General features: G+C 33.2%; 1 protein-coding gene across 1 annotated transcript in view; it reads left to right on the top strand.

The window, feature by feature from the left end:
- Nucleotides 1-22,331, top strand: part of Sbf2 (SET binding factor 2) — a gene marked incomplete at its 5' end in the record, with an annotated part of 381,407 nt that overhangs the window by 133,264 nt on the left and 225,812 nt on the right. The window contains 7 exon segments of the mRNA XM_013511938.1: nucleotides 10,361-10,493; nucleotides 11,915-12,023; nucleotides 14,191-14,304; nucleotides 17,106-17,183; nucleotides 18,252-18,365; nucleotides 19,002-19,130; nucleotides 21,973-22,071. Of these exon segments, the coding sequence (XP_013367392.1) occupies nucleotides 10,361-10,493; nucleotides 11,915-12,023; nucleotides 14,191-14,304; nucleotides 17,106-17,183; nucleotides 18,252-18,365; nucleotides 19,002-19,130; nucleotides 21,973-22,071 (776 nt within the window).

The following is a 22,331-nucleotide window of genomic DNA, read 5'->3' as shown; positions in this document are numbered from 1 at the left end:
ATGCAACTAAAGACCATACTGATAAATGAAATAAATTGGACCCATATGTGTAAACATCATATTGTTTCCTTGGTGTAGAAATGTGAAAGACTAGGTAAAATTCAAAACATACAATGGGTGATAGGAAAGGGAAAGAAATTGTGCATGGGAGGGAATGACTGGGATGAGGGAAAGAAGGAAAAAGAAGGAACACTATAGCTCTCTCCCCCCCCCTCTCTCTCTATATATATATATACATACACACACACACATATACCCACATATGTGTACATATATACATATATGTATACAATATATACACACACACACATATATATAGCTGCAGTAAGTGTATTGCTGATATCTGATGGTATATTGAAATTAACAGTTAATGCTTACAGTTTTTTATGTTCTGATTGTGCATGTTTGTGTCTGGTGGTCTGGGCAGCTGTTTTGAAGGTAACAATATGTAGTTGCATTACAATGGCAAACTCCTACCATCTTGTCTAGTGAAGGTCTGTATTATCTGTACTGTTTTATCAAAGAACTATTTTCTTATTCCCCATGATGATTTGAGCAGTCTTTCATTCTTACATCTGGTAATCTGAGCAATGAAGTTGAGGATAGTGGTATGTAATGTAACAACCCCTGTTGATTCATATTATTTTGTCTTGAGACTCTTTGTCACTTTGAATGTTCCTGCTTTGATTTGTTTTATGTTTATGATACTGGTATGCTGCTGCTGTTCTATTTCTTTGCTTGTTTCTTATTTACTATTCTCTTTAAAATAAAAATTAAAAAAATATGCCCTTTTCAGTTTCTCAACTCAGCCAAAGTTTTTTTTTAACTGAGATTTCCCATATCTAACATATGTAGAAATAACATGCTAAATTTGTAAATACCAAATATTGCCTCTAAGTGATAATATACAAAATTATATGTAAATCTTCATCTGTGAAGGTAGAGATCTTTTTTCAGTCCTACATTCCTATATCTGAAAAATAGTAGATAATGCATAAATATTGGTTGAAAGAAATACCCTTTTTCATAACTTCTTATAAGCCATGATTGGTACTACACTATTTTCTTCTCCATGGATAAAGGACTATAATAAATTATAGTATTATAGGACTGTAATAAATTATGTAGGACTATAATAAATTATGTAAGGCTTTCCAAAATATATCACATCTTCATAGCATGACCCATTCCTCAGTTTACCCATTTGAAAGCCAAGACGCAGTGTTCTATTTGTGCAACATATTATTATTCAATAAAAAGGAGAATTCTGGAGAAAAGGTAGGGTTTTTTTTTTTCTTTCAAAACAGGAAGCAAATACATGTTAATGTTTGAAGCAATGAATTTTGGAACATTAAACCTTCCAGAAAATTGAGATCAGGAAGCACGTTTTCAGAATGGTTTATTCTTTGAATAATCAACAGGATGTGTATGTACTATTGTAGTGAAATCAGTAGTAATTATTCCTGGAATGTTTTTCATATTTCTGTACCATTGTTGTGTTCAGGTTTGGATGGATATTGGTTGACAGAAGACTAGGAAATAATTCAAGATTATATAGAAAGCTGCTTATGACTTAAGAAATTCAAAGAAATTGAATTTCTAAATAACAGTAAAACTGTGAACATAGCAACAAATATAGCTATTTAAGAATAAAATCATTAGTATAAGTTCTTAAAATTTAAAATTACTAATTATGTAAAACTTAAAGCATATGACACTGAAGAACATGGAACTTAAGTAATACCCCATTTAGGCATGGGAAAATTGATTTTTACACTACTACTTTTGGGAACAATGTAAAATTTGCCTTCATACTAGAATATTGTCCCTAACTTATTTCTAAGTTCTGAAACATCTATCCTATCCTGTCATTGTAAGTATAGCACATTCTTCCCCTTTGATAGTGTAAACTAATTATTATGGTTTAGAACTAAGATGTCCCTCATGTGCTAAATTAAGCCTTTTGAGCTGATGAACTTTTGAGAAATGATTGGATCAAATGGATAAATCCATTAATTCATAGCTCAGAGGTCTTTTCAGAAAATGGAACCTAATTGGATGAAGCAGATCAATGGAGGCATGGCTTTGAAAAGTTTATCTTGTTCCTGTCCTCCCTCCCTACCATATGCATTCTCCCTCCTTCTCTCCTCCTCCTCCTTCTCCTCTTCTTCTTTTTCTTCTTTCTCTTCCTTTTTCCCTTCATCCCTTCCTTCCCCTCCTTTTTGGTTACCATGAGGTAAGCAGCTTTCTACCACCACACCCTTCTATCATGACATTTCTACCTCATCCTCATCCTAAATTCAATAGAGCCAGCTAACGCTGAACTGAGCCCTCTGAAACCATGAACCAAAAATCTTTTTCCTCATTGAAATTGTTAATCTCAGGTGTTTTGTCACAGTGATGGAAAACTAACAACAGTCTAATTGGGAAAGAATCCTTTATGACTGAATTCCTGCCTTCACAATATATCTGATACAATAATGCTATGAATTTAATATTCTGATAAAGTATCCAGTCTGGCAATCTCTATCTTTTCAAAAATATGTTTGAAACAGTCAAATTTAATGTAATTATTGATATAGTAGATTTATTTATATCTACCATTTTGCTATTTACTATATCTTAAGTCCTTTCTTACTCTTGTCGATTACAGCAACGATAAAAACTAACATATCCACAGACTTTTAAAAAATATAACTTTTTATAAATAACTCAAATTGCTAATACAGAGTCCCAAGCTGTACACACCTACTGGCCCCCCACAATGTTTTACCTAACAGTAGTACATTATATAAAGTAAGAATTGGCATTGGAAAAATAGTATTAATTCAGGAAAGTAACACATCTCTGAGTATAACTTCATGTATAGTTTTGATCTCTGAAAGTGTGTTTGTCTTATATATTCTAGAAACAAAATTACATAAATATAATTAATGAGAAGAGAAAAACAAGACTATCTTAAAACATATGTAAGCAAATAAATAAATAAATAAACAAACGTTAAAGCATATGGAAACAAACTCCATGTCTTTCACATGAATAGCATAACCACACTGAAAAGGGCAAAAACTAATCAAAGTAGCTTTTGAGCATAGTGTATAAGTTACTTTTGCATTGGTACAATAAAATTCTCAAAACAACTAATTTATAAAGAGAAAAGATGTGTTTAGCTCACAGTTTTAGAAGTTCAGCATCCAAATGCTATAATAGCATAGGCTTGGATGGTCCTGCTCCTTTACTATATCACTTTACAGTAAAGATGATGGCAGCTGGAGTTGTGGGAGCAAATGAAGAATTACATCTTGAACTAGCAGCAGAGAGTGAGAAGACAAGTAGGGTCACGCAACTGTCCCATTGACCTAAGGACTTCCCCACTATGCTCCATCCCAGAGGTTCCACCACAAGCTAAAACAAATTTAAAAGTGCAGTAAAGTAGGAATAAAAAATAATCAAAAACACTTAAGGGACTAAGCATGATGGTACATGTTTATAACGCCAGATACTCTAGAAGGCTGAGGCAAGAAGATTAAAAGTTTAAGTCAAATCTAGGCAATTTACTAAGACTGTGTCTCCAAAAACTGTGGCATACAGGGCTGGGTTTGTAGCTACATGTCATTCGAGAATCCCTGGGTTCAAATCCTGCTATCAGAGAGAGAGAGAGAGACACACACACAAAGGGAGGGAGAGAAGGAAGGAACGAACGAACGAACGAACAAACGAAAAGAAAGACTTAAGACATAGTAAATCATAGGCATAAATCTGCCAGATCCTTAATTACATTAGCTGTAAATGCCTCAAACACTCCAATCAAAAGACAGAGATTAGCAGACAGGCTTTTAGAAAGGAATATCCCAATTATATGCTGACTAGAAGAGAAACATTTTGACCAGTGGTTTGCAGATTATGGCCAACTATTTTTTTACAGCAGTGGACTAAATATTGTTTAAGTTAATTAATTAATTTGTTTTGGCCATACTGGGGATTGAATTTAGTGCCTTTACCCTAGCCTTTTTTAAAATTTTGAGACAAGGTCCTACTAAGTCACTAGGTAACCCAGACTAGGCTCAAACTTCTCATACCTCAGCTTCTTAGAATGCTGGGAATATAGCCATGAATGACCACACTCAGTGTTCTTCAATTTGGAAAAGGATTGTTAAAAGGAAAAGTACATTAGCAGTAAAGGCAATTAAAATAATTCTGTTTATAATATATCCAAAAAAGAGTTCTTGTGGTCTAAAGAAATTAAAGAAGACTTGTATTTATTCATGGATTGGGAGACTTGCTTTGTTAATATATCAGTACTAACCAAAGCAATTTAGTGTATTCCCTAATAAAATTTCAGTGTCCTTTCTTTTCTAGAAATAGAAATAGCTGATCCTCAAATATATATACAATTTTAAAGTACTCAATAGCAAAAGCAGTTTTGAAAGAAATATAATTTGAAAGCTCAATTTTTCTGACTTCAGAGCTTACTGCAAAGTTTTAGTAAGCAAACAGTGTGAGCTGAGCATATAGCTCAGTGGCAACAGTACTTGCCTGGCACACGCAAGGCTCTGGGTTTGAACCCCAATGTACACATGCAAAAATACATCTATAGTCAGATCTCATACATCTATAGTCAGATAGTCACCATTCAATAGGAAAAAGTATTCTTTACAACAAATGGTAACAGAAAACTGGATATCCACAGTGAAAAGAATAAAGTTGTACCCTTACCCTATCCTGTGTACAAAAATTGAGTAAAAATGAACTAATGACCTAAATGTAAGAATTAAAATCATAAAATTCTTTTAGAGCTAGTATGCAGAATATATAAGGTATCACTAGAATTCAACAACAGAAGTACAGATAACTATTAAAAATTAGATGAATTGCCTATTAAAATACACGTTTACAAAGAATATATACAAAGTCCCATAAATCATGTGAAGAGATGCTCAAGATCATTAGTCATTAGGGAAGTGTAAATCAGTCATTAGGGAAGTGTAAGTTCAAGGCCAGCCTGGACTACAAAGTGAGCTCAAGGCCAGCCTGAACTGCATAGTGAGACCCTGTCTCAAAAAGGCAAAAATAAATAAATTAATTAATTAAATTAAATAAAAACAAAATAATTTGGCTGCTTTATAAAACAGTGAATTGAAAATTAAGTAGAGAATTATCATATAACCTTGCCACTCTTAGGTATATACCCAAATTGAAAACAGGTACTCACACATATAACTGGGTGCACCACCTGAAATTCTAGCACATAGGAAGATGAAGCTGGAGGATCAAGAGTTCAAGACTACATAGCAGGTTCCAGAGCAGCCTGGAGTAACTAGTGAGACACTGTTTCAAAGCAGCAGCAACAAGATTAAAGGAACATGTATATGCATATTCATTTTAAAAAAAAACCTCTACTATAGCCAAACAGGAGTGGGCTTGTCTTTATACACAAAGTACAACATTTGTGTGTATAATACAATACATACAGAGTCTGCTGAAAAATGTATACATCAGGAAAAGAAAAACATATAAATATTTTAATACTAAGTTTATTGAGACATCAAGATCAAAAGAAGTTACCTTTGGTCTCTATAATTACAAAAGGCACTCAAAGTGGTGGCCATTAGCTTCCAGACCTGTATTAGTATGGCAAACTGTTCCTTGGGTAATGTTGGTCATTGAGACTGCTGCACATGCATTTTCAATTTTTTCTCTAAGAGCCAGAAGTGTAGTGGGTTTTCTGTGATACACGACAGCCTATAGAATCCCCCCCTATGCAGGTAACACCATCTGCTGAAAACACATCATACTATTTTTCTTTTCCTGAAGTATGTATATACTTTTGGCTCACTCTGTGTATGCACATATATACTAAAAAGTATAGTGTATACTCACACAATAGAATATTTTTCATCCATAAGAAGGGATCATGTACTGTACTGTAAATGTTACAAGAAGAATGAACTTTGAAAAAATATAGTAAGTGAAAAAAGCCACCGTATACAAAGGTTACATACTGTATGATTCCATTTATATGAAATTTCCAAAACAAGTAAATCTATGTAGAAAGAATACAGATTGGTGATTATTAGGAACAGTGTATGAGGGGAGTGGAGAGCAACTGCTTACTGGATCTAGGCTTTCTTTATGCAGTGATGAAATGTTTTGGAACTAGATAGAGGTGGTCATTTTACAACATAGTGCACGTATTAAGTGTAACTGAATTGTGCACCTTAAAGTAGTTAATTCTCTGGTATGTGAATATCATTTCAATAATTTTTTAAAAAAAGCTGTGGAAATGCTTCATATTGAACGAGACTAAGAATATATGAAAATTAAATGGGATATCTGATACTAGAGTGAACCCTGACTGGAGGAATAAGGCTCATAAGGAATATTATTTGAGTCCGCTGACAAAATTAGAATACTGTAGATTAGATGTTAAGTATTATATTGGTGCTAAAATTGCTGAAGGTGATAACTCTACTGTGGGTATGTAAGAGAATATCTTTTTCTTAGGAAAATGAACTGAAGTATTTAGGGGTAAATATGAAGGTGTATACACCCTACATTCAGTTGGCTCAGAAAAAAATCACATGTATTTGTGGGGACAGAGAATGAGCCTTCATGGCTGCTTTAGCATGTGGGTACAAATAATGAAGCAAATGGAACAAAATCTTAACAGTAGAGATTAATTATGATATATTGACTGTATGTTTATTCTGTGTATTTTTGTTTTGTTTTGTTTTGTGAGACACTATGTAGCCTAGGCTGGCCTTGAACTTGTGCCAATCTTGCCTCAGCCTCCTGCATAATGGGATTACAGACATTTGCCACCATGACCTACTATTCTTATACCTGTTACTTTTCTATAAATTATTCCAAAGAAATGTTGAAAAATCCATACATTCATGATTTAGCTTAATAAAGACAGCATCATAAATGTGAATTAACGTGTATGCTTACATTTTCAGAGATAAATACTATACTGAATTTAATGTTAGTCTCAAACATATCTTTATACCTTATGTTTACATTTATGTAAGCCATAAACAGCTGTGGTTTGTATGATTCTGACATATAATGCTGTCGTACTAAGCACTCATTATGCACTGTAATTTCCTCACTCAATATTATATTCATGTTGATATTCTACTGCTGGCCTACTCGTTTTCATTGTTATATAGGTATACCAAAGTCTTGCTAGGTAATCTATATTATATGCACAAGTATAGTATAAATGGTACAAACTTACCAAAAATTCATACCACTTGAAAGTTGTATTTAAATTTCTTTAATACTTAGTTTTGTGAATTTTGAATAATAAATTTTAACTTTTGTCAACACTTGCTACCTTCAATCACTGAGTACCATAATTTCATAATATTATTTTATCAGAGTTTATTCATTTTATATTTAGGATGTGTGCTTTTTTTCATTATTTCAGTAGTCTATCGCTTTATAGTTGTCTCTTGTGTGGCAAATGTAAGAATGTTTCTGTGGTAAATGCCTAGTAACAGAATGTCTAGAACTGCTGTAATAGCTAGGGTATAAGGTATATGCATACTAACTTTATTCATACCCTTCACAGCAATATGTATCATAGTTCCTTTTCTTCCCCAAAGTCATAGAAATACAATTGTCAGGCTTAAATTTTGGCTGCTGTGATAGTTGTGAAATCATATGTCATTGATTTATTAGGTTAAATTTTTTATTACTAGAAGGGCTGGGGATATAGCTTGGTAGAGCACTTGCTAGTATGTACAAGACCCTAGATTCAATCCCCAGCACTGCAAAAAAAAAAAAAAAAAAATTATTACTAGAGACATTGGAGCCTTTTTTTCATATGCATATCATTTCCTCTTTTGGTTTACTCTTCTGCAAATTGTAAATTTATATGCTACTATGGGCTTAAAAATTTTTTCACACCTAACCTTTTCCATTTGTGCACTTTGTAGGTAGTGTCTTCATCTGAGACTTGTCTTTACCTTTTTTTTTTAATTTTAAAAATAAAAGGAAAACATTAACAGACAGACCTTTCACAAAATAGCAAAAGAGCAGTACAAACAATACAGAGTTACAAAGTGGTAGGAAATTAACAATGCTTGTTGTATTACATATTGATATCTTCAAAGTGGTTTCTCGTGAAAACAGAGACATACAATATTGATCAATCAAGGACTCATTAACAGTTCCTTTCAGCAAAGAAATAGAAGACAGTAGAACAACTATGTTAACTATCCTGTATATACATACATACAAAATTTCTCCTTTCCCTTCTCTTTTCCCACATGTCTTTACTTTTTTAGTGTTACATTTTTACACCTCCAAAATCCAAATAGGTCTACTAGGGCTTATTTATTTAAGATCCTATTTATGTAGTGTCTACATCATGTAGATATATAGTATAATTCAGTTAATTTTTTTTTGGAACCAGGAAATTCAGGACGTCACCCTTGCCAGGCAGACTCTTGTTCTGCTGAGCTATATCCCTGGCCAATTTAGTTAAATTTTAAAAACCAAGTAAAAAAAATACACTGGGGCTGGGAATGTTGCTCAGTGGTAGAACACTTACCTAGCATGTGTGAGGCCTTGGGTTCCATCCCAAGTAAAAGTAAATTTTTTACAAGAAATTGAGAAAGGATAAAGTAAAAAAATAGAGATATATCAAGCAAATTACAAAAACAACAAAATTGGTGTGGTCATATCATCATGTGTCTCTTAAGAATAGGAATATATTCTGAGAAGTGCTTTGTTAAGCAATTTCATCATTGTGCAAACATCATGAAGTATACATATTTATAGAAACATACAAAATGTAGGTGATACAACCCACTTCATACCTATACTATATAGTGAAGAAAGAAAGACTAATATCCTGTTGCACCTAGAGCCACAGCATACCAAACAACATGAGATTAAATCACGCACAAGACAAAATGATTCAATTAGGGGACACAGTAAATAAGCATTTACAAGCTTGTTATCCGCATAACATAGCCTGTTTTACATCTATATATGGACCTTTTACGAAGCTTTCTCTTATTCTTGGCCCCACGCAAAACTAGCATTGGCAAATGGGCCAGAGTAAAACACCTAAATAAGGATCATGTTGCCTCCAAAATCCAAATAGGTCTACTAGGGCTTGTGGCTCTTTTTTAGTTGTAGGGGGAGCCAGATGCAACAACTTGTCTTTCACCTTAGAAAGGATATTTTTAAAGAAAAATGCAATGAACCAACATTGATATAAATACAACAAGAAGACTCAAATTAGAACACACGATCAAACAGCATTATTCAAATTAACCTAACATTGTACAATTTTCATGTGATACATTATAAGGCCAAAATAGCACATGTAAAGTATTCTTGCTGTAAACAAGCCTCTTATGCATGTATGTATCCGGAGTAAATATAGTATAAATACACAAACCAGTTATATAGCAATTATTATCAAGTATTATGTACTGTACACAATTGTGTTTGCTATATCTTTATTCAATGGGCAACCTCGTAAGTTTGTTTATGCCAGCTTCAACAATGTTAAGACAGCTACAGTGTAGATGGACTTCATTATAATCTTTTGGAACTACTGTTGTCTGTGTAGTTAATAATTGACAGAAACATCATTATGAACATCAGACAAATAGACTTTAAAGGGGAAGAAAGTTAGAAGAGTGCCAGAACTTAAATACAGACCTTTGAATGAAGTTGAAAAGAAAGTAACTGTAGAACAATCTTTGTTACATACTTTTTAAAAATACCGTGCTATTTCTCATTCTGAAACTGTTGAAAGAAAATATATAGAATGGATCTATTGCTCATCAGCTTTATTTTTTAAACATACCACTTATTTTGTTGGAATTGTCAAAGATTGTATTTAAATCTCAATGCTTTTGTTAAATGTTTACAACAGTAAATAGTTTTAATTCAGTAAATATTATTGGTCATTGTACTGATCAGTGCATGTTACCCTTTCTACCATTTTATAGGTTCCCAATTTCTTTGTGGAAAAAGAAATTAGAATGCTTTTTAATTCAAAGTTCATTTTTGTTACCCCTTTGATTATGCAGACCACCCCATCAACCACTTAGTACAACTTACCTATCTTTGAACTTCTGACTACTCAAAAAAAAAAAAAAGTAATTGTATATTTCCAAGCAACAAATACATTCAGTGAGGGTTACACTAATTTGAAGAATGAAGGCAAAAAATTCTGGAAAAATGGATACCCATAGGTTATGGAGAATTATAGTTTAGCCAGATATTTCCCCCAAATACTGGCTTTTTTTTACATGTCATTGTAAGTTTATAATTTTTGGCTACGCAAATACAATTAAATGCATTTGGTCCACCTTTGCTCTTGTGATTTCAGGAATTCAAAATGTCCTCAGCCTCTTTTGTGCAGTCCTCACAGAAAATAAGGTTCTCTTCCATTCTGCAAGTTTCCAGAGACTTAGTGATGCCTGTAGAGCCTTGGAATCTTTAATGTTTCCTCTTAAATATAGGTGAGATTGTTAATTGGTAATTTATTTATTCCCAAATTATCCATTACTTATTGATAAAGTGTCCTGGCACAGTGATTTTGAACCACATAGGCATAGCTTACAAAGTTATGTCATTACAGGAGTTGTGATTCTAATAAAATCTTGGTTAGATTTTGGAACTTTTCCAAGTTGTTGATTATGAAGTGTTAACTTAGTGAAAATAATTTAATTTAGTCTGAATAGTATTGTCAGCAACATTCTTTTTGAATAAAGTTACCAATAAAATATTTGGTGCTTTTTATATTAAAAGACTATTTTTAGGAGTTATAAGGATATTATTGTTCTATTAATAAAAAAGACTTATTTAGATATCTATCATTTATGTATAAATGGTATGGTATCTAGGGTTATTTAAGATAATATAATAGTGCCAGTGATGTAGCTCAGTGGCACAGTGCCTGCTGGCAAGCATGAGGATGAGGCCCTGAGTTCGATTCCTGGTACCTAAAATAAAATAATATAGAACAAAAATGGGTAGAAATATATATGTAATTATGCATTGGTAATTGTCAAAACTGCATTAGATACATGGAGCTTCATTATAATTGTTTTCCTTTCTCTTTATTTGAAAAAAATTTTCATATAATAAAGAGTGAAAAACAAAATTAAGTGATACCTGATAGTGATAAGTAGAATGTTTTCATCTAATATACTGCTTAATCAATTTGAGAACCATAGCATATAGGAAATCAAGCTTCATATAAACTTAAATAAAATTTTAAGCTACCTCTAGTATTTTCTTATTAAAAAGTTTTAAAATGTATCTTTCAGATAAAATTGAATATTCTTGGCTTTATGTTTGCCACTCCTGTTGAATGCATACATATCAATTACTATAAGAAAGTGAAACCAGGCATAGTGCTTTACCTCCGTAATCCCAGCACTCAGAAGTCTGAGGCAGGAAGATCACCATAAGTTTCAGGTCAGCCTGGGCTACATAGTGAGTTCACGGCCAGCCTGAACTATGTAGCAAGACTCTATCTCCAAAAGCCAAATAAAGAAGAAAAGAAAATGGTATTTGAATGAGTATAACATATAGAAAAATCATTGCTTAGTCTTAAGAAAGACCCCATCAGTGTTAATCTCTGATTTCAAGTTTCTGCTTAAGGAAAAATGCTCTCAAACTATATTAAAAGACCCAAAGATACTGCTTACTTAAGGGAAAGAAGACGTAAGGAACCTCACCTGGGTTCCATTTATTTTGTGTTTGATTGTATCTTGAACAAGAATTTGTTAATTGTTCCTTTCAAAATTTGAATATTAAGCATAAAAATATTGATAATAATTTCTAAACAACCTAAAATACATACAGCATCAAAATGAAAGTATATGTTTATATTGTTGAAAAACAAATATATATGATACATATTTTTTATTTCCAGCTATCCTTATATTCCCATTCTTCCAGCTCAGCTACTAGAAGTTCTAAGTTCCCCTACACCTTTCATTATTGGAGTACATTCTATCTTTAAAACTGATGTCCATGAACTTGTAAGTATTCATCTTTAAAATTTCTAGTTACTGAGTCTAGAAGTTCGTTATATTTCTTTGAGTACTGTAGTATTTCAACTATTACCATTTTCAGATCTGTTGCATTTCTAATTGAAAAGATTGACTGGAAGGAAAACATCATTGAAAAGTCTAAATATGTTAATTTTGCTTTATAGCAAATATGGGAGATATAAAAAGAAACTCATCAATATTTTTTTGTTTTGTTTTGTTTTTCTCCGGTACCGGGAACCGAACTCACGACCTTGTGCTTGCCAGGCAGGCACTTTGCCGCTGAGCTAAATCCCCAGCCCCTCATCAATATTTTTAATAACCTTTCTAACATAGTGTTAAGCTTATCTTTCTGTATTCTTTATCCTTTAATATGATATAATAAGGTAGATAGTCCATGAATTAAATTTTTATTTGTACTTATCAGTACTTAATTTATTCATTTTTAGAAGAGAGATCTGTGCTAATACTGAATGGCTAATAACTAAGAAAGCAAAAAGCATCTGAAGAAGGTAGAGCACAAGTTGGATATGAGCCTCTACCAAATTTTTTTTATTCTTCATTCCATATGAATAGAAATATTAAGAGAAGGAACAGCCAGTTTCGGAATAGTTTGTTTGGTTCTGTATATCATACTTTGAGAGAGACTTGAACAAAATAAAGCACTTCAGGAAAGGACATCGAGGATTGTCAAGACTTTAAAAACTATGTTCTACAGTGCCCTAAGGAAATTTTCTCAGATAATAATTCAATATTATTTGATAGGTAAAGGTAAATATTTAAGTGGATGTCTTAAGGAGAAAAAAGCTGAAATAGAATCAGTGAGTATAATGACTATAGAAATAGATTTCTGTTCAATATAAATGTTTCCTGCTAGTAGAGCTACCCACCTGTTTGAATGAGTTTTCTAATGTGAGTTGAGGAATATACTCACAAGCATTGTAAGTGGACTGTAAGGTCCAGATTATATGATGATTTTCAAGCAAAACAAGAAAAATTCTTCACTGAAAAGATTGGGACATATGACCTTTTAATCCAAAAAGACTCTGTAATTCTATTTGTGTTTTAGTTTTCCAGATGCTACCAATGAATTATGTTTTAATGGTACATACACAGTAATTACAGTTGTAATCAAATCAGAGGTGTCATTTAAACAACAGATTATAATAGATTATTAAACATCATAATTATGAGGATCTTAATTGTATATAGTAGTCTTCCTAACCTTACATGTTGATATCTAGTTTCTGTTTAACTTTGGCATTGCATATAAAAATGTGCAGAAATCAAACATATAATTAGTACTAAATAGAAACACACCCATATATTTATATATAATTTTATTACCATTGAATATAAATAGTTACTGGGTACAGGACAAAACAAGTGTTACCAAATAAGAATTTCTTAAATTTTTAATGAATAAATAAATGAGAATGAAGTATAATCACATTATCAATAGAACAATTTAATCTTGTTAATGTCTTTCATATTTTTGTTATTTTTAAATATATGCTTGTAAAAAGGTTAAAAATTAGGTTTTCTGTGCACCTAAATAGCACCCTTTTATGTACTAATTTTTTCACTTGTTATCTATTGTAATAAATATTAATTTATTTAAGATGTGGCTAGATTATGTAATAAGCACCTAAAATATAATGGCTCAGAAAAAAAATGGAATTTTATATAGCAATTATACAGCAGTATATAGAAATGTTCCATTATATCAGGCTAGGTTCCTCCATGAAATCATTTAAGGTTGATGCTTCTTGTTGCTCTATCAGAATCCCCTCAGGGATTGTGACCATCTCAGTTTTTAAGGCTAGGCTGCTACCAGTTTACAGTTTCATCCCATAGAAAGAGGAAAAAGAACATGAGAGAACCGCATAACATCCTTCGTCCTGAAGGGTTGGAAGTGCACACATCACTTCTCTTCCACAGGCAGAAACTCAGTAATATGAAACACCTAATTTTAAAGGAAACTGAAACGTAAAATGTAGCTAGCTGGGAAACCAAAATCTCAAGACTGTTACTATAGACAGCCAAGAGTTTCCTTCACAGTTGGTGCTTTTCATTTTGAGTTAATCAGGCCAATTTAATTTGCTTAATAAGAAATGTATTCTATTAATTATTGGTTAATTTTTGACATCTCTTTCAGTTAGATGTAATCATAGCAGATTTGGATGGAGGCACTATTAAAATTCCTGAATGTATTCACCTCTCTTCCCTCCCAGAACCGCTTCTACATCAGACTCAAGCAGCTCTCTCTTTGGTATGAAGAATTATCTAAAAATTTTTTTCTTGATTCATATCTGAAACTAACAATTGGAATTAAAAATTATCAGTGTAATTAATTTTAAAAGAGCATTATATGTTTCAGACATAAATATATTCTCTTAGAGTATTAAGAATAAAATTCTTTGCTGGGTAATTATCTAAAGGGTGTACTTGGAATCCTAACTGAACATTTGTTCTCCATTTATTCCTTCATTCAGCATATTTACTCAGTAGCTGCTATATACCACATGCTGTGTGCTAGGTATTGGCACTATACCTGTGAATGTAAAACAGGACCCTCCCTCAGAAACGCTAATTCTTTCAAAAAGTCCCTGCTTTTGTATTGTAATGTCCATCTTGGCATTGGTAAACAGTGTGATATTGTCTTGTCAGTGTTTTCAGGTTAGTACAGAAAGATTTGATTTATTGTAATACTAAATGGTCAGTATTCCATGCAGTCATGTTCTAAAAATTGTGGCCTGAGTTTTTCAGATTGAAACATATGTTTTGGTTTTGTTACCATAGTACATTTTTAAAAACATTATTTCATTGACAGCCCCTGAGATGCTCAATTATCCATCATTAGAAAATCAAACCTTAGAAATTCTGCATTGCTTTTTAAAATGTTAGTAGAATTAAGCTGGGCATGGTGCACATGCCTGTAATCCCAGCGCTTGGGAGGCTGAGGCAGGAGGATCGTCACAAGTTTGAGGCCACCCTGGGCTGCATAGTAAGTTCAAGGCCAGCCTGAGCTACATAGTGAGGCCCTGTCTCCAAAAAAAAAAAGTTAGAATTAAAGCCTTCATATCCTCCTTAATAATGATCCAGTCAGGGCTATTCAAAGATGTTTTGTTTGAAGTTTGTTTTCCTTAATTAGAAGCTGAGAAGTCTGCAACTGCCAGGAAGGGTTTTATTCTCAGAATACTTTCAGTTTTATATTAGTCTTTAAGGTATTACAGTGGTTATCTATTAAGGGACCATTTAGAGAAACTGACTTTTGCTAATACATTTGTAACCTGGAATACAAGTAATAGTGTGTCTTACTGACTTTTCTCATTGCTGAGGCAAAATACCCAACACTCAAAGAGGGAAGAGGTTTATTCTGGCTTACATTTTATAGAGGCTTCAGTCCAGAGTTGGCTGGCTCCAAGGCAGGGTGGTATTACAGAGCAGAGGGGCATTACAGAGCAGAAACAGTCCATGGCATGGCATGGCATGGCATGGCATGGCATGGGCAGGCAGAAGGCAGCAAAACAGTGAAGTAGCAAAGCGTCTGAAAGCTCAGGCAGCAGTCCCCTTTCTGTCCCTTGTAGTCTATCCAGGCTATATGCCCTTAGGACTCACACCCAGGGTGGTCCTTCCCATTATCCATGCCAAACCCATTAGTGGACTAATTTAGTAATCACACACTGATCCCAGCATCATACCCTTAACCCTAGCATCACACACTCTAGATCCAGCCACCTCTAAAAAAACCCCACCTATGAGGCTTTGGTGGGACATCTAGATACAAACAGGGAAAAAACACTAGTGCAGGACTCAGTCTACATTCTACTGCTTCATATGTTAAACAAATAACATCCCATCTGTAAGCCTGTTTCCTGATCTTTATTTATAGGATAAATGATTTATACAGAGGTGAACAGGTTTTCTATATGAAGCCTAGAGGTTATTTTGGATGGAGTATGGTGTTTTTCTTTAATTTAACAATTATGGATTTATATAATATATATTTAAAATAGTACATAACTTGTGATTTGAAAGATAATATCATCTAAGAAAATACTAGGTTTAAAAAGCTGAGTTAATTTAAAAATAATTTAGGGGCTAGGGATACATCTCAGTGACATAAGCACTTGCCTGGCAAGCCTGAGGTCATGAGTTTGATTCCTGGTACCAAAAAAAAAAAATGCTAGATAATTTAAAGAAAAATATTAACCATATAGTTATATAGATGACATGGTTATAGGAATAGCTGAGAACATGGTATCTGAGTGATTGAAAAAATTTTTTTTCTACAAATCTTATAGTGATTAAGTCATCTGTGTGATTACTTAATAGGGATATTAATAATTATTATGGCATAAAGTATCAAAATGCTTATATTTTATATATTATATATTTATAGCAATTATCACTTTGCATTATACTTTTCCCCTTCTGGACTGCACAGTTCAAAAGCATATTCTGGGGCTGGGGATTTAGCTCAGCGGCAAAGCGCCTGCCTGGCAAGTGCAAGGTCGTGAGTTCGGTTCCCGGTACCGGAGAAAAACCAAAAAAAAAGCATATTCTTTCCTCAGTATCTTTTTTTTAGTATATGTGCTGCCAAAGTGAGCACATCTCTTCAGTATCTTAATATACTAAGAAACAAAAACAAATACTCATACCTGTTTCCTTAAAAAAAAAACAAACTGCATAGACAAGTAAGTCTGCCCCAGACCATTCCTTCCCAGTAGTCACTACTATTTTATCATTTAACATATATCTTTTCGGAACTTTGCATTCTCAGGACTGTGTGTGTGTGTGCGTGTGCGTGCGTGTGTGTGTGTGTGTGTGTGCATGCTCGTGCATTTGGGGCTTATTTTGACTTTCTGTAACATGTTTTTTCACTAAATATTTTGTCTTACAGATCTTCCCACAGTAGTATATACAGAGCTACCTCACCTAACTAAATTGTATTTCATAGAGGAAATTATGACATTTTATGTACTAACATTTCAGTGTAATGCCCCAAACAGGTTAAATGTGGGTTTTACTGATATTAGGATATGTTACATAAAAACTTCTTTGCTTCAGATTTTACACCCTGATTTGGAAGTAGCAGATCATGCTTTTCCTCCTCCACGAACAGCTTTATCCCACTCAAAAATGCTGGTAAGAATTTTAATATTTAAATTTGATACTTTAAAAGAGAGCCGTAGTTTTATTTGTAGGGTTGTTACAGAAGCTGAGTGAAGTTATAGTTAGGTGGACAGCATAGTAAAAAGTGCCACAAATTAGAAATCAGAACTGTCCTTAACTCCCCTTGTGTCCTACTCAAGGAGGTATCACAGGCCAGTGTACTCGCCAGGAGAGGAGTAGAGCTAAGACTGTTGCCTAAGAGTAAGTACAGGACAGAAATCTATAGCCTGGAAAGCTGCCAAGAGTCAAATACTTGCCAGGTAAGGAGTTTAAAGGAGGAATCTTACAAAAATGGAAACAATAAATGTTGATTATTGGAGAGAATCAAGTTTGAAGAGTGGACAAAAAGAATTCACAAAAAGGGTGAGTGTGTAACAGAGGCCCCTTTTTAACATTTCCCAGTGCATTTCTTAGAGATAAAATGTATGACTGATGTGACTCTCATAGAGCTAAACACCTTTGACAACTAATTTAAGTATTCTTGGTCTTCATTTCCTTATCAATAAGGGGTTGACTAAATAAATCTGTAACTTACAGATTTGAAACTGTGATTCTATTAAAACCTTGGTTGTCAAAACTAAATTTTTAAATCATACTTTACTAAAATAAGAGTAAATTTTTATAAGTGAGATAAACTTTGGAAGAATTTTATAAGCTTTTAAAATCTCTTGAAGATTTTTTTCTTTTATATTGTTACTGTAATTCTTTTGGTGGATTAAAAATCAAAGGACTTGGGATATGTGCCCTTTTAAAACACTATTAAAGAAGAGAGACTGTGTTACTGACTTTTTCCCCAGAAGAAAATTGTATGTACTAGAAGCAAATTTTGTTTGGTTCAGTAAGAAGCGCTATTTAGCAGCCTAACCTATTCAACAGTAAAATGGAGTAGAAGCCCACCACTCATGGGTACCACGAATGAGACAAATGTTTAGTAAGCAGGAACAGACAGTCTTTCCAGCATTTCCCCCCATCTTTTTGACTTGATAGTTCATTTTTAAGAAATCAAATTACCAAGTGTGTTTTTTTTCCTTATATTTTCAGGATAAAGAAGTCCGAGCAGTTTTCCTTAGATTGTTTGCACAACTTTTCCAAGGTTATAGATCATGCCTACAACTTATAAGAATTCATGCAGAGCCAGTAATACATTTTCACAAAGTAAGATACAGTTCTATATTTTATCTAATTAATAAAACTACTGCATTGTCTTTTTCTAGCCGTATATTTCAACCTTAATCTTTGTGTGGTGAGGGTGTGTTGTTTTGTTTTGTTTCAGTAGTACTGGGGATTGTTTTGTGGTACTGGTACTGGGTATTCTATCACTGGGAAACAGCCTCAGCTCCTTTTTTTATTATTGTATTTTGAGACAGGGTCTCATTAAGTTACCCAGGCTTGTCTCAAACTTTTGATACTCTTACATCAGCGTCCCAAGTAGCTGGAATTACAGGCGGGCAGCACCACACCCAGTGACAGTTTTTAATAATACTGTGGAACTGACAGTACTTTCCTTTAAAATATTTTCACTTTAATAAAATTTTAAAACTACTCTTAAAGTTGAATGTTAATTTATTATTTTTTTTCCTACTGTGTAGACAGATTCAGTTTTGTTTCCAATAGATGTACTATTTCAAGATACAAGGAAAAAAAAAACCTTTTTGAGAGTAGTGTATCTTATAACAAATAGTTGTACATAAAAGCATTTATGCAGATGTGTATTAGACTTTTGTTTTGACCATACACCTATTACCAAATTATAAATAATAAATTATCATTTTATGTTTTCTTTCTTTACAGACTGCTTTCCTGGGGCAGCGTGGTTTGATTGAGAATGATTTCCTCACTAAAGTACTCAATGGAATGGCATTTGCAGGTTTTGTTTCAGAAAGAGGTCCTCCCTATAGAACCTGTGATCTCTTTGATGAGGTATAGTTCCTATAAAATAAATGCATTATTTATAGGTATAATTAGAGTAGTAGTTAAAAGTAGTATTATTTTTAATATTTACCTGAAATCTTATAAATTAAATATCCAAATTTTATGCTGATCAAATATACTTACAGGAGTCTCAGAAGTACATAAAATTTTAAATAATGAAATTTAAATAGTTGATTAAAATATTTTTAAAAATATGACAGACTATATAAGCTGAACTCTTTTTTTTTTTTTTTTCTGGTACCAGGAATCAAACTCATGACCTTCAACTTGCCAGGCAGGCGCTGTGCCACTGAGCTATATCCCTGGCCCCTCAAACTCATTTTTTAAGGCAGTAATACAGTGATTCCTTTATAATCTGTGATGCATAGATATAACTTGAAATTGCACTTATATTTAGTCCATCAGTATCATACAAAGTTTGACTTTATGACATTCATACTAACCAGTGGTCAACATTTGTGTAGCTCCCTTAGGAGATATGAAATATGTAGAAGACAGATTTAGTTTCTGTTATTAAGGAATTGGCCATAAAAAGGGAGATATAAGGCCACTATGACTCACAATAAGGATGCTTTTTTACATTTATTTTTCTTTTTGTTAAAAACATCTTTGCATTTATCATTTATGTGTACAGCAGTGCATTTTATTTCTAGTGAATATTATTTCTATTTCTGGAATGAGCATTGTATTGGAACCAGTAAATCTAAAATCCCTTGAAGTCAATAAAAAACAGTACCAAGTTAATGAAAATATATTAGTGGTCATATTTTGGTATTGGCTTTATTTTATGTAGAGAAGATAAGAGTCAAATTCTTAGAGATCTTTGCTTCAGATGAGAAGGATCTTTTATTATTTTTAATGATAGGTAAGAATTATAGAAGAGGGATGTGTTTTAGTTAGAAGAAGACCTATACCACGTGCTTTACTTCAGTGATGCAAACCTTTTAGAGCTTTCAGTGATACAAATAGCCTGCTATAATACACAGTGCCATAGGTTTGCCACCACTGCTTTAGTTGAAGTATATGAAGATATGGGAGCAATTATCCTGAGAAGCACAGTTCTTCCTAATCAGTTATTGAACACTGAGTCCCTGAGGGTAAATTTTAATATGATTGTACATTGATTATACCAACATGTCAGCTTTTGGATACTGAACTGATTGATACATGATGATGTCTTAAGAGGTTAAATAAGATGCTCTCCAAGGACTTTTATAGTTCTTACAGTTTTTTAGTCTCTGAAACTTTATTATTAATAATATTGGTTTATGTCCCTTGTTTCTTTTCTATTTAATTTTTCTTCACTCTTTCCTGTTGGCAGCTTCATCACAACTAAAAAATCAGGTTACTTATTTGCAGAAAACTTGCTTCCCTCTGCCTTTATTTTTGTAGATCCTTCCCTTGCCATAGAATATCTTGCCAATTCCCTTCAATTCAGCCATGATCCTCTGTTCTTCATATTCAGATCTTATCTCAGCCTCCTTCAAAGTTTCTAAAAGACGTTAACTTTGAGAGCTACTTGACTCCGTTAAGCTTGATTTTATGCCTCTAACTTTATAGGCAGGATATATATATATATTCTCCTCTAGATTAGAAACAATGATTAAAGGCTATAAGATTCTGAGGGGATCTCCCTTTGGCATTTACCCAGTTCTGTGTTCTACATACAGTGGTGACTTTCGATATCTTACTATGTGGTTTCTTGAAAGCCAGTTCAAGACACCAGACCTGATTTTACAGATTTTACTAATTTCTGATTTTGTTATTTAGCTTTTTTTGTGGAAATATGCTTTTGTAGGAAAATACTATTTGCTCCCAAGAAAGGGATATTTATTTAGGGCAGCTTGGGATGGGATCTTGTGGGGTGTTAAGAGGCAGCTTGCATTGTGTTTTTTTGTCCTCACACACTCATCAAATAGACGTCTAAGAGTGAAAACAAAGTCTGCCTTTGTATGGCAGTCTTTCTAAATCCTGACCTAAAATAGGGAAAACCGTGGTTTTATATGGCTCTCTGTTCCAGTGAATGTATTAGTTCCTAGAAGGAAGAATCTTTATTGTTCCTTTTCTTTTTTTATCTTCCCTATATTTACCCTCCAATTTTTCCTGTCAGCACTGTTTTCTGTATCCTACGTATATAAACTCACATGGTTCTCCCAGTAATCAATAATCAATAGGAGATGGATATACATGTATATATAGGTAGGGGTGTGTGGGTGTGTGGGTGTGTGTTTGTGTGTATGGAGAGAAACAAACACACAGAACCTAAAGGTCATTTTGCCATTCTGTCTTATTTTAGATGTAAGGAAACTGAAGCCCAGGAATTTAAGTAACTTGTCCCAGTTTAAATAACAGTGTCAACAAAGCTAGGACTGGAGTGTGAACAGTCTGATATGAACATTTGCTTCATGTGTTTTGTGAGTTAAAGAACTGTTTGGAGACTTTCTGAATTTCTCTTAAGTAAGAGAATTCTCTGAGTGAGGCCTGTGGAAATTTCTGAGTTCCAGAAATAGGGCTATAGGGCTGGGATTTAGCTCAGTGACACAGCACCTGCCTGGCAAGCGTGAGGTCGTGAGTTCAATTCCCAGTACCAGAAAAAAACAAAAAACAAAAACAGATATAGGGCTATAAGTCATCAAGGAGGGACCAGCAAAAATATAAGGATTCAGTAGGCCCCTTGTTACCCTAAAGTAGAGGTGAAAACCAATAAAAATCTGAAATATTTTGTTTTAAAATACTATTTTAGATGATTTTTTTATTTGCAAATTGTATGGAATTTTTTAATTCACCATATTTTGGAGTTGATATTTTGCCATTTGATTCTTTTTCCAAGTTGGTAGCTTTTGAAGTAGAAAGAATTAAAGTTGAAGAAAATAACCCATTGAAGATGATAAAACACATCAGAGAACTTGCTGAGCAACTGTTCAAAAATGTAAGTGCATTTGTTTAAACATTTATTAGTTTAAAAGTGTTAATCAGATGTCATTTGCAAAACTAAATCTTCATCTTTCTCATGATAATCTTTTTGCTTTGGGTTATAAATTATAATATAATATAGTTGATATTGCATATCAATATAGGTCTCATTTTTTAAAATAACTTCTCTTTTAGTTACTATGTTTTGAACATGTTTTAGTACCAGCTTTTCCACTTATCCTTTGCCCTGATTGTGATCTTCATTTGGGTCTCATT

Source organism: Chinchilla lanigera, unplaced genomic scaffold, assembly GCF_000276665.1.
Source record: "Chinchilla lanigera isolate Chin_1 unplaced genomic scaffold, ChiLan1.0 scaffold00013, whole genome shotgun sequence".
NCBI classification, from domain to species: Eukaryota; Metazoa; Chordata; class Mammalia; order Rodentia; family Chinchillidae; genus Chinchilla; species Chinchilla lanigera.
Note: the sequence above shows the minus strand (reverse complement) of the source record. Positions and strands in the feature narration are given on the sequence as shown.